We start from the raw sequence: 13560 nt of genomic DNA, 5'->3' as shown, positions 1-13560 counted from the left end.
GATGATTACTCAGTTAGAGCTTGTTTTTTGTGGCCATGAGCTTTTCATTCTTTGCCCCAAATATAACCCCCTGTGTAATCTTTGTTAGCATAGACCCTTGTGTCTGTTCCATGATGGAACACTAGTGGGGGGGAGAGGGGGCTTGTGATATTTGAAAGATCAGATCCCCAAACCTCCCTTTATTTTTTCTCTTTCAAACTCTGAACTATTGGGAGAAATGGGCCCCCCTGTGAGGGGCAGGTCCTCTGGATGGTCCAGGATCTTTTGTTCCAGAACTTTAATTTACTTTTTCTTCCTCCCCAGCCTCTCCATTGCTCCGGGTTTGCTGATTTGTTTTTTCTCTTTTGACTCCCAGGTGCACACGTTCCGAGGACCACACTGGTGTGAATACTGCGCCAACTTCATGTGGGGACTCATCGCGCAGGGTGTCCGGTGCTCAGGTAGTTCGGCCTCCCCCTGACCGGCCTTTTCTAGCTCCAAGAAGCAGATACACGATAGATGCAGAAATAACAAAGCTTCTCCCAGCCTTGTCCTCCTAGGAGACGACAGCCCATCTCCGTCCTTAGCAGGGAGACTCAGCGAGGTCTTCCCAAGGGCAAGGGAGGAAGTATTTTGTTGACTTGGTTTCTCTTTTCACTGAATAAATATGAGTTTTGTAACTCATCCCTCTTTTCTTCCCATAATGAGCAAGGGCTTTGGAAAGTCCATGGGATGCATGAATGAATCGGGAACACACCTGTGTCCTTAAACTGGAGTCTTTCTCTTCCTTTCTCACCCCCTCCCTACATCTCCCAACAAAAGACTGGACTTCCTATGGCCCTGCTCTGTTCTTTCTGCCATGAAATTGGTCATGGAACTGAACTCTGTGACTTGTTCTTGGTAACTGAGGGTCAAAGAGCACCACAAAAATGTAGGAATTTTCCCTGATGATGAGGCAGCAGAACGTAGTGGTTAAAGAGCCTTATCTCAGAGGCAAGAAGAGATGGGTTGAAGTCCTTTAATCTGTCCTTAAAACCCTGAATGAATCCTTTAACCTCTTAATATCCCAGGAAAACTCTCTCTAGCTTGTAGTTTAGAAAGACGGGGCCAGTGGACTTTTAATAAAAAGAGCTTTCTCACCAGAAATACCCTTCACCAAAAAAATCACAAATTTGGATTTAAAAAATCCCTGTTGATAGTTACAGCAGAATCACCTTTGTTTGGCTCTGTGGGGCCCAAATTGAGCCTGTGCCCATAGGATACTCTCCTTAGAATGGGAGACATAGCTTTTCTCCAGGACAAAATATATATAAAAAGAAAAAATATTTATATATCAAAATATCAATAATTATGTTGTTAACTCATTATCCAGTAGAGATTGCACAGATTTCTATCTTTCTTTCAGGCAAAGGAGTCAGTAATAAATGAAAAGTTAGAAGAAAGAAAACTACTTGGTTCTCTTTACTGAAAACACATTCTCACTTTCTCTCTCTCTCTCTCTCTCTCTCTCTCTCTCTCTTCCTCCCTCCCTCCCTCCCTCCTTCCCTCCCTCCCTCCCTCCTCTCTTTCTCCTCTGTCTCTCCTTTCTCTTTCTCTCTCCTCTCTCTGTCTGTCTCTCTCTCTTTCTCCTCTCTCTCTCTCCTCTCTCTCTCTCCTCTCTCTCCCCTCTCTCTCTTATTTATTTTAACTTGGGCATTTCTGGAGGGCTTTCTATCCACACAGCACATGGAATTCAATATTTTGTCTACTTCATATAAAACCTTCTCTTTTTAGAAAACATCAATATTTGAGCTTATGTAGATAAATAAAGGAAAGGCTTCTGGGAAGGCAGGGAAACAATAAAGGGAGTGACCCAATAGCAGCAGACCACATTTTACCAAACATCCTGTCTTATCCCGAGAGCTTCTTTTTGAAGGGCCCAAAATCAACCACGGTGCTTTGGGGCCACTTGGCCAAATTCACTCTCACAAGGATGTCTCTTTTTTGGCAAAATGGCAGGGATGATACTCTGAGCTTTCTCCACCTTTCTGTAAAATTGGGGGTAAATTGGTTGGCTTAGAGATTCATTCCTTGGGTCGAAGGGAAAGAACCAAGGCAGTAATTAAAACATGAGAGGGATTTGGGGGTTAAAAGCTAAACTACTTTAGAACCCAGCAGGGTGATGGAGGTGCTAGCACCTTTCTGCCTTCCCAGCAACAAAGACGGCTCATGTAGGGCTCATATCTGATCCTTGCTGGGCCATTAAGACACAGAATCCCAGAATCTCTCAGACAGAAGGCAGCCATCTGCCCACAGGATCATGGGTCTGCAGCTGGAAGGGGAGGTCAAGGTCATTTAGTCAGACCCCAGCACTTTAGAGAGGGAGGGCCCAGGGCCCAGGGTGGCTTTGTGAGTTGCCCAAGGCCACTTGGGGAATGTGAGAGGGTTAGAATTTAAACTAAGTGACTCTTCTCAAAATCCCAAATCCTGTCTGAGAAAGACTCTTCTCTCCCAGAACTAAGGTTGTCCAGTCTCTGTTCCAAGACCTGCAGTGAGCTCCCTACCTCCCCCAGCAGCTCAGTCCACATTTAGAAGTTGGCATTATTTCCCCCTCTGATATCAAGCCATAATTTGCCTTTTTGAACTCTCTTCTCCACTCATTACTCCTATTGTCTTCCCATTATGGGACCTCCCAGGAGATCCCAACCTCTTCATAGTCTCAGAGAGATGCATTATGGGACAATAATGATGTACATGAATGTAACAGCCGACAATGATGTCAGGCTTTGAGCATGGCCAGGCGGTTTATATCCATTGCCCCGTTTGATCCAACCCTGGAAGATAAGCGCAGTTTTCATCCCCATTCTTACAGAGGATGAAACTAGGGCAAAAAGCATTTAAGTGACTTGCCCAGAACCAGGTAATATTTGGATCCAGGGCTTCCTGAGGTCCGGGTTCATGACAACAGGTGTCTCTCCCTGTCAGTACTACAGGTGCTACTGTTCCCATTTAAAAGATGAGGGAGGGTAAGGACCTTGCTCACGGTTACTCTAGTATCAGATGTAGGATTCAAATCCAGGATTCTCCTGGAAATCTGGTGCTCTCACTACTCTACAGCACCCCCCATCAGACACCTCACACTTCCCAGGAATCAGAGCTATCCCAAAGTGGAGGGGGAGCCTCTGTAAGTGACATCGCATGTTTGTGAACCCGGAGCTCTTGACCTTTTCTGGGCATCAATCCATTGGAGCTTATGAACCTCTTCTTTCTTTTTTTCCCCTCTCTTCTCTTTCTTTTTTGTTTTGTTTGTTTTGTTTGCTGAGGCAGTTGGGGTTAAGTAATTTTCCCAGAGTCACACAGCTGGGAAGTGTCAGGTGTCTGAGACCAGATTTGAACTCCTCCTGACTTCAGGGCTGATGTTCTAGCCACTGCGCCACCTCACTGCCCCTCTTTCTTTTTTTTTAATTGAAGTTTCTTATTTTCAAAACATATGCAAAGATAATTTTTCAACATTGACCCTTGAAAAACCTTGTTGAACCTTTTCTTTGCATCATGTTTTTAAATACCTAAAATAAAACTTCAAAGAAAATAAATGATATTGCAGTACTTCATAAAGAGAGTTAAAAACAAGTTCCCGTGGCTGAGACCAGAAGCCCTGCTCTGAAGAAGGTGGGCTGGCTTCTTGGCAAGTTGAGGTTGGAGCTAGAGATTCCCCGAGTCTCCAGGAAGCCATTGTCCAGTGAGATGCTCTTGTTAACGGGTTGAGTTGATTCTCACCATGCTCTGCCCATTTCTCATTGGCTGAGAATTTCCATTAGTGGGTGCCACCTGCTGAGGTGGTTTTTATAGCTCCTGTGAACCCCGGTGCCCCCTTTCAGCTGGGGATTTCGACGGGCTCTATAAATAATTACTCTAATTATTCTATTACATGGCCCCGTGATGCACAGAGAGCCCCATCGTGTACTGGCTAGGGGCCAGCTCTTCATCACTACTACTTTTGCAGGTGTCAAAATAAAGCCTGTATTGTGGGAGGAAATGGAGGTTCTTTGACTGGCTGTCAAGGAAGGCTTAGAAACTGTAAAGGGAAAGGGGGGAGCAAGCTTTGGGGTCCCCCGCCAGGTGGCTGCAGAAAGCCCGTGCTAAAAATTCCCCCCATTCGGAGCAGAACAGAATTGGGAGTTCAAACTGTCTCAGAGCTGAAAGGGACCTCAGAGGCCACAGAGTTCAACCTCCATATTTTACAGATGAGAAAACTGAAGGCCCATGGAGATTCAATGACTTATTCACCAACAACTAGAATGTAAGCTCCATGAGGGAAGGGATTGTCAGACTTTTGTCTTTGCGACTCCAGCATCTGACGTATAGTAGTAACATATTAATGGTTAATTAACTTAATAAATAATTGCTTGATTGATAGCTTTGAGAAACACTGCTGGAACATCTCAGGTCTGTAAGAGAAAAATCAGTGAACCTGGAGCCAGCTCATCTGGCTTAAATGCCAGTTTCACAAATAACTAGAATTGGTGCCTCAGGCAAGATACCGATGCTCTTTGGGCCTCAGTTTCTCTTTTTGTTAAAAATGGGAGTCCTCCTTTTTTCTGGAGCCCAAATGTATGTGAAACAGTTTGTGACCAGAAAGTTCTATGTTTAAAAATAAGTTTTTACAGTATTATGGCTATCAATAATGATTATTTGGTTCATCAATAGATTGATTGCATTTTCTTGGAGGAAAGTGTAGTCAAGGAAATAATTTCTTAAGGATTTAATGAAGTAGATGTATGAGTGAATTAGTCTCAGCACCATTATGGCACATTGAAAATCTGAATAAAAAATAATTGATTTCCTTGTAGCCTTTCCTTTAAAGTTGCCTGAATACAGAGAAACATAAAAAATATGTGTGTTCTTGGTGTGGCGAGGTGTAAAAATGTAAACAATTCCCAACCGGGGATGTAAAAATCAGGCAAAATTGTAGCAGTGGGAAAGTTGTCCCCTCTCCCCAAAGTAAAATTATTCATCAATAAATGAGGCTCCAGCTTTCATTCCCAGAAACCACCATTTAAAGGGGCTTTAACCAGGCTTTCTGCTGCTCACAGATAATAAAATACTGGGTGTAGGTTTTTCCTCCTTCAGGGATCAGGGTAAAGAATAAAAGTGGTTTTGCATTCATGTTTCCTTAGCGGTGCTTCCTGGTCCCATAGTAGCCCCGACTCACCAGAGAATGATCTCTAAAAGCCCCTTCCAGCTTTAATTAGAGCCAATAAATTCTCTATTAAGCAAAGTAAGATGTCTCCCCAGATATGTCAGGACATGCTAAGACGTGATCTCTAGACTGCTAGCTCTGGGACCGTTCACCATCACTGTGAGCATCTCGACCATCGAGGGGAGGGAATACTCTTCGGACCTCCCCCCACACATGACAGAACAAATTGGTCATCACAAACTCAGGGTGGGTCAAGAACTAACCAAATGCTCCTTTTTTCCCCCAGACTGCGGCCTAAACGTCCACAAGCAGTGCTCCAAGCACGTTCCCAACGACTGTCAGCCAGACCTCAAGCGCATCAAGAAAGTCTACTGCTGTGACCTCACCACCCTGGTGAAGGCACACAACACCCAGAGGCCCATGGTGGTGGACATGTGCATCCGGGAGATCGAAGGCAGAGGTTGGCAAGAGTTCCAGGGCTAACCTTGCTCTGGTTGGGCGTTTAGACTGAGAAGCTCCAGACTGAAAGGGCCTCCCCAGCATGGTGGAAGGAATCCTTTAAGGCAGAATCCACAGATTTCCTCCCCACCCTTCTCCTCCCTACAGGTGTAGTAGGTCAAATACTGTGGGTGGAGTCAAAAAGAACAGAATTCCAAACACAAATTCTCTTAGGATTTGGAGAAGGGAGTTTCCACACTGGAAATTCCCACATGGGGACTAAATCACCCATCCTAAAAATTTCTTCTCTACAATCTCAGCAGATTCTAAAAGTTCACAATATAAATCAAGTTAAGAAAAGTGTTTGCCTAGAAAGACAAGAAAATATTATATTCCTTAGTCCTAAGTTATCTTTCACTTCTTTTTAACCATATAATGAAGTATCTGAGGAGGCTTGAACCTAGGTTTTCCTGGCATTTACACCCATTCTCTACTATGAAACACTGACACTATGTGCTCATTGTGCTAAACTAGGTGCCCACTGTGGAGTTCAGATTGATTTAACGTTCCCCATTTATGTATTAAGCTCCTACTATGTGCAAGGTCCTGTTAGGTGCTGGAATGAATAGCAATGAAACAAACAGAAAGACTTCAAGCAAAGGAAGGGAAGCATTAGTGATGAAAGAGTCTCCCCAGTGGCTGATGGACAGCTCAGAAAAGGCCCTGGAATAAATGTTTATATATATTGGATTTAACATATATTTTACCATGTTTAACATATATTAGATTACTTGCCATCTAGGGAGGGGGTGAGAGAAGGGAGAAAATTTCAGAACACAAGGTTCTGCAAGGGTCATTGTTGAAAAATTATCCGTGTGTGTGTTTTGAAAATAAAAAGTTGTCATAAAAAGAGATGTGACTGGACACACGGGGTAGCTCTTTAACAGACTGAGGAGCTTAGGACTGAGACCAGGCTTTCTCCAGAAGGGAAGAAAATAGCCAGGATCCCCTTAACCCAAGTCGTTCTTACACGTTCTCCAAGTGCCTCCGCCACTCTGGCAAGGGAGTAAGTGTCTGAGGTCCCACAGCCAGTGGGGCAGTTTCTCCTCCCTCCGGGGCAGTGCTTTCTCCACTCAGCGCCCTCTCTGTCCTTGTTCTGCTAGCTGGGCAGCGGCTATCATTCCTCTTCAGGCTTAGTGTTTTGCAGGGTCGGGGGCTGAATTTCAGCCTCTGGGCTCTCCTTTTTCAGGCTTAAAGTCCGAAGGCCTTTACAGAGTGTCGGGGTTCACTGAACACATCGAAGACGTCAAGATGGCTTTCGACAGAGGTAAGCCTGGGGATTCCCTCTTGCCTCCTTTGCCCATCGACACCCTCCTAGTGAACAGGAGCGACAGTGACCCTAATTTATGAGCAGCTTCTTTGTTTCTGCCCACGAGTATCCTGCTGAAGGCTGAGACCCAGGGGGCAGAGCTCCCAGCACAGACCCCTATGAGGTAGCCGGCTTTCCTAGGTTGTGACCCTTGGGATGCTCTGAGAGGGAGAAGCACTGAAAATCTAAGAGCCGAGTTCAAATCTCCCCAGACATTTAATGGTGGGGTGTCCCTTAAGTAAGTCACATGATCCTACGTGTTTTTATTTTCTCATCTGTGAAATGAAGGGCCCCCTAAGGACACTCCCAACTCATCCTAAGAAAACAGGTTCTTCTGATGAAGATTTTACTCTGAAACCCCATTTCTGACTCTCCCAACCATCATGGTTGGGACTCCCATCCCACTGGCCGTGTCTGGAGCTGACTCCCCTCCCACCAGCCATGTCTGGAAGGGACTCTCCTCCCAATCTATCTTAGATTTAATTCCACCATATTTACTTGGTATTTAATCTGTTTATATTTGTACATGTACCTGCTAGAGCTCCCAGTGAAATGGAAGTTTTTAAGGGCAGGAAATGTAGCATTAATGTCTTTATTTCCTCAGTGTTTGAAACATAGTAATCTAGAGCCTTCGGGACTCCTCAAACTGTAAGCTTCGTCTTCCTGTCTTTAGATTACAGAAAGAACTTCAGTTTTCTCTTATTTTATCTACTCTCAGAATCAACTTAATTCAGTGAATATATAATAACTGCCTATTATGTGCAAAAATCAGTATTTTGGGTAGTGGAAACACAATGAGAAAATAAAAGAAAAAAAATGGCTCCTCCTCAGGGAATTTCTATTTTACTAGTGGAATATCCTGGGCATTCTTGAACTGAAAGGTGGTTGCTCAAAACCTGAGATGAGAACATTTGTTATTGGATTTTTTTCCCTCCTTCCATGTCCTCCCTTTTTATTTTCTATTTTCCTCCCTCCTTCATGATCCTTCATCTTCCCTTTTTCCTTTTCTCTTCTCTTTCTTTCCTTTACCATCTCTTCCTTTAGTTTCCTCTTCTTCCTTTCCCTCACTACTTTTCCTTCTTCCTTTTCTTTCCCTCCTCTTGCCTCCTTCTAATTTTATTTCTGCTGAAGTATCCACGGATAAACGAAGGCCCGAGTTAGTAATGGATGTCTCGGCTCTGTCCTAGACGGGGAGAAGGCGGATATATCTGCCCACATATATCCCGACATCAACATCATCACGGGGGCATTGAAGCTGTACTTCCGAGACTTACCGATTCCCGTCATCACGTATGACACCTACGCCAAGTTTATAGACGCAGCCAGTGAGTATCGAGCGCTTTGCTAGAATCATTCCGGTTTTGTTTACGCAAAGAGCTTCCAAGTACAAGAAAACGAACATTTTGGTTGCCCAAAGTGAACGTTTATACATGACTGTCTCTGCTCCTTTTCCATTTGTTACCACGGCCACCAGCTCTTGGTGGCTAACACCTGTCGCAGTAAGAGCCGATGTTTTCCTGAGTTCAAATCCTGGCTAAGACATATACTAGGTGTGAGACCCTGGGCAGGCCCCTTCACTCTGTTTGCCTCAGTTTTCTCATCTATAAAATGAACTAGAGAAGGAAATGGCCAATCACTTTGGTTGCTAAGAAAACCCAAAGTGGGATCAACTGAAATGACTGATGAATAACAACTATCACAGTGGCTGTCACGTGGCAAACACCGTATAAATGTCAGCTTTTGTTGTTGTTAGTGGAAAGTATGCTGGGTTTGGAGTCACAGCAGCATCGCTGCAGGTCTCAGTCTCTCCAGATGAAACTGGACTAGACTCATTTCTAACTTCCCTTCTGCCTGGAGATCTTGCCCACTTCCCTGTCAGCCCAAGAACCATGGCTTATTCAGGAACCTCACACCTGCCGCTTCTTCTAACATCTTTAAGCCCTAGTGATAGGCATCCTTCCTCCCTGCTTGGTGTGACATCCATCGAACAGCAAAAATCAAACTGCTGCCCATTCTGGTTCTGAAACTTGAGCCTCCATCGAGTTTCCCACGACATTCATTTAAAACCAGTCTGATAAACCTTAGCTTCCTTCAGAGGCCGCTCAGACCCCATCAACTCTACAGCTTTTCCTTTCTCCTCCGATGTTAATATTATCTCACTCTTGAAAGTACCTGGTATTTATTTTTCTGTGCACAGGTTGTATTTTCTCCTCCCTCCCACTTCTCCAACTTAAGGTACTTGGGAACAGGGAATGGTAATAGAGAGTTTTGATTAAGGGTGTGAGGAGGGTCTGTTCCCCCATATAAGCCTGACTCTCTCTCTCTCTGGAAGCATTCCCTGGCTACCCCTTCCTGTTACCTTCAGCAAGTCTGTGATTGGTGCTGTAGAACACCCTATTATTTAGCCATCAATTAACAAGGGCCCAGCTCCAAGTCTTCCCCACCTTGCTGCACAGACAAGTGCATGATGGTCACTTGAGAGGCGCCCGGCTACTTTTACCACTAGAAGGAAGAACTGGGGCCCATTTGCCAGTCGAAATAAGCGCCTACCCTAGCTCTCTGGTCCTTGCCAGGGCTGGCCAATTTTAGATGAAAACTTATCGGGTCGTTTCTCCTCAGACGGTTGTCAGATTTTATTTCAGAACAAAACTCTTTAAGTTTCTTAAATCAGCAGCCCCGAAGCTGAGGGCCTTCTCCTCTGTACAGCCTGGGCCTGGGCGCTGACTTTCGTGCCTTCTGATTCCACAGAAATCTCTAATCCAGATGAGAGGTTAGAGGCCGTCCATGAGGTCTTACTGCTGCTGCCCCCTGCGCATTACGAGACGCTCAGATACCTGATGATTCACCTCAAGAAGTAAGTGGGCCCTCACACACCAGGTAGCTTCCGCCAGCTTTGCACAAGGGGAGGGGTGGTACATGAGCGCGGTGTTATACAATTCAGGAGGTGGATCACCCCACCCCCTCCCCCGGAGTTTTCCCAGCTGACCCACCCACCTGCCTCCCTTTCTGGCCTCCTTTCTTCCTCCTCAGCGCAGCCATTAGCCCCCTGTGTCCCTCCCTTCTGTCGTGGCTCACCTGGTCCTGGACGAGCGTCTTGCCTCTCTCTGCCTCTGGTGTGTGAAAGTGGGAGCCCCGGAATGAGAAATCCCCAGTCATTTCCCCAGTGACTTTGGACACATCAGTTCTCGCCTCTCAGAGCCTGCATTACTTAAGGCTCTCGGGGCCCCCGAGGTCTCTTCTAGTTGTCCCTGTGGGCCCCATGGCCGGGGCTCCCTTCTCTCCCCTTCAGTACAGGATCTCCTTTTGCTAACTTCTCTACCTTTTCAGACGGAAAGCTCGCCATGTTGAGCCAGCTCCCAAGATTGAGCAAACTCCCTTAGGATGACAGATAATGGGCACAAGTGTTGAAAGTGCAGAGCAAGCATTAGAGAGCAGGGGCCATTACCTATTTTTAGTTTCCATAGAACCGATTTAAAACAAAACCAGACTTGGGTCTGTTTAAGTTTCATCACGTTCTCCTGTGGAGAGGCTGCCTTGGGCCTGGAAGCCGGGGTGTCTGGGGTGGGAGTGGGGGACAACAAACATTAGTCACCGAGGTGAAGTCAGGGAGAGACAAACCAAACTCCCATAAATACCATCTTTTAGATAAGTCAGAACTTGGATTCTTGACGTCCTCTTTAACTGATTCCCTCTATGGGCAAAGATAAATAACTTATATTTCTTTTTCCTTAATTTTCCCACCTATAAAATGGGCTTTATGCTTGTTCTGTTTGTCTTCAGATAGTTGAAGGAGGATCGATGACTAATGAACCCCCTAAGAGCAGGGATTCTGGGCTTTTTTGGCTTTCCATTCCCCCGCTCCTCGCCTAGTACCAGGTACACAGTAAGCGCTCAGTAAGTGCTTATGGAATCCCACATCCTATCTCAAAGTAAGATTCTAGAAGTCACACAGTGGGTGCCTTTTAGCCCGAGTCTCCCCTGGCGACGAGTCCTGTGTCTTTCAGAGTCACGCTGAACGAGAAGGAGAACTTCATGAACGCCGAGAACCTGGGGATCGTGTTCGGCCCCACCTTAATGCGGCCCCCCGAGGAGAGCACCCTCGCCACCCTCAACGACATGCGGTACCAGAAGCTCATCATACAGATCTTAATCGAGAACGAAGACGTCCTGTTCTGAGCCGAGGGGGGAGCGGGCCCGTGGCCTCGGCCGGCCCAGTCGACAAGGCCGAGGGACTGAAAACACTTCTTGTTTTGCCTGGTTTATTTTTTAAACAAAGAAAAGGAGCTCCCGGCCCCCCGGGGGATGCTCCCGTCTCATGGACACGCCCCTCTCCGAGGAAGGTGAGGGGTAGGCGAGAAAACCCTCTGCCTGGCGTCTCCAGCCCGACCACTTGTGTATGTTTGTTCTGAGGAAGAGCACTGGATCCTGTTTAACTTATTGAGAGAACGCAGACCTTTTCAGCAGCGGTGTTGTTGGGTGCGCAAGTGGCCCCTTCCTTGGGGGGAGCTTCCTCAGACATTTCCCACCCGCTAAAAAGACAAATCTTTAAGTCATATGTTGGACAGAACCTATATTATAAAATTTATTTTTTACGTTAATGAATGGTAAGAATGGTATTTTATTTTAGCAAAAGAGAACTTGATGCAGTGCATTTATTATCACCCTTCACTAGATCCCCCTCCCCCCCCCCCGGGGCTCCATGACCATAGGGACCCCTCCCACAGTATTATCTCGGCCTACCGCCAGTCTAACAGAGCTTCCCAAGGCGAGGCCACACGCACCGGCTTTCTGGAGCTTCCCTGTCCCCTTGGAGAGCGCCAGCATGGCGGCTTCATTCTCCCCCCTTCAAACCGCTCGAGTTTCCAAAGGCTCAGTTTGGAGAATGGCCTTCCGTTCCCTTGTTGGAGCTTCCAGTGCGGGTCACTTGGAAGGAAAGGGGGTGGGGGTCAGAGGGAACCTTTGGCTGCTGCTTCTGGGGTGGGGTTTTGAAAATTACCTTGTTCCAGGCAAAGGTAGCTCCTCGTCGTACCGGTGAAGGTTGAGCTGCGGGAGAAAAGTGGAGCTTCTGTCAGAAGCGGTTCCCATTCCAACCCAACGACATTTATTTATTAATAAAGAGCCCATGATCCACAAGGCACCTGCTGAGCCTGGGAGAGATCAAACAAAAGCCGGCCTTTATTACGGATTGTTCTTACTTGGGGGGGAGTTTATTCTCCCGAGTCTGTTATTCCTCCCAGAAGCCGATCTCGAATTGGTCACTTAAGCCCCTCCTGGTTCTGTTTTCTTTGTTGTTCATTTGTTTTTTTTTTTTTTTTAATATGCTTCTTTGCACCTAAATTCCCGCCCAGACAAAATCTTATAAATATACTCAAACCACTGCCACCCAGATCGTTCCTGATTTAATTGTGATTTTTTAGATCTTTTCCTCTAATTGTCTGAATCGTGTGATTTAGCCATTCACTGTTCTCCGAGTGATCTCATAAAGCAAAATTGACTCGATATTTCATTGTGTGCAAAGTGAAGCAGACAGAGGAGGAAGGAAAGGAGGAAGAGTGCACTCTTGGGTCCTCCAAGAGAGGGAGGAGTCACAAGGGCTATGGGCCTCGGCAGCCCGATTGCACAGTGTGTGTGTGGGGTGGATCCTGGGGACGCCCTTCCACTCCTGGGTCCCCCAGGGCCATCCAGCTTCGTTGTAGCGTGTGTAATTCTTGATACTGTCATAAAAAATTATCTGGAAATGGTTTTATTTTGTGAAGTGAACCTTCTTTGTAATTTATGAGAGTGTAAATGGAAGAAAGAAACATTAAATGTATGGAGAGCTCTTGTGGCTGTTGTGTCGGTTCCGAAGGGAGGCAGTGGCTGAGGGCTTTGGGTTTAGAGGATGGCGGGTTGTGGGCAGTCCTGAAGGTGTGAGGGAAAAAATGGTGGTTCCTAAATGGCCCTGGGGCCAGAGTTAGGTCTGGACTTCTCAGCTCTGTCATCCAGCTCTCCTCCCGTGGGCCCTGAAATCCGCAGACAGAGGCATTTGCTCCCTCTGTGTGGGACCCTCCCTTCTCCGCCCCAGAAAGGAGATCTTTGGGAGCCAAGAAAGTGCATGTGTGTGTACCTATGTGTATATACATGTGTGTTATATGTAACCATGTGCACATATGTTGTACATGTATTGTTGTGTTTATCTGTATGCGTGTATGTGTTATGTGTGCATGTGCCTGTACACGTGTGTTGCTGTGTTTTGGGACCCAGACTGACGCAGCCCCTCCTTTCCCATCATTGACTCCGTCCCACATCCCCCCACAAGCGCATTTTCAGCCCCTTGGGTTCTTCCAGCGCTTCACAAAGAGTTCCTGGGCTCACAGTGGCCCTGGAAGGTCCAGCCGTTACTGTCACCTTCCCAGAAGAGGAGATGGAGGCAGCTGAAGCTTCTGGCCTCGGGTCCCAGAGCAAGTCAGAATCTGAGGCTAAATCTGAACTTGGACCCGCGGCCGCCCCCTAAGTAAATGCAGAGTCCCCGGGGATAAGGAACACGGGGACACAGTGGGGAGGGAGGAGCGGCCTAAGATGAGGACCCTCCCCCATCTAAATGGCAGCTGCTTTG

At 46.5% G+C, this 13560-nt stretch overlaps 1 protein-coding gene across 2 annotated transcripts in view; it reads left to right on the top strand.

Moving 5' to 3' along the window:
* The window catches only part of CHN2 (chimerin 2), a 252628-nt gene extending 239841 nt beyond the window's left edge, over window positions 1-12787 (top strand). For both annotated transcript variants that reach the window (XM_031940509.1, XM_031940508.1), the window contains 6 exons: window positions 356-440; window positions 5445-5618; window positions 6846-6923; window positions 8153-8290; window positions 9714-9819; window positions 10970-12787. In XM_031940509.1, the coding sequence (XP_031796369.1) occupies window positions 356-440; window positions 5445-5618; window positions 6846-6923; window positions 8153-8290; window positions 9714-9819; window positions 10970-11141 (753 nt within the window). In that variant the 3' untranslated portion in view covers window positions 11142-12787. The remainder of the gene's footprint in view (window positions 1-355; window positions 441-5444; window positions 5619-6845; window positions 6924-8152; window positions 8291-9713; window positions 9820-10969) is intronic.
* Window positions 12788-13560: the final 773 nt, after the last annotated feature.

The sequence above is a fragment of the Sarcophilus harrisii genome, chromosome 5 (assembly GCF_902635505.1).
Source record: "Sarcophilus harrisii chromosome 5, mSarHar1.11, whole genome shotgun sequence".
NCBI classification, from domain to species: Eukaryota; Metazoa; Chordata; class Mammalia; order Dasyuromorphia; family Dasyuridae; genus Sarcophilus; species Sarcophilus harrisii.
Note: the sequence above shows the minus strand (reverse complement) of the source record. Positions and strands in the feature narration are given on the sequence as shown.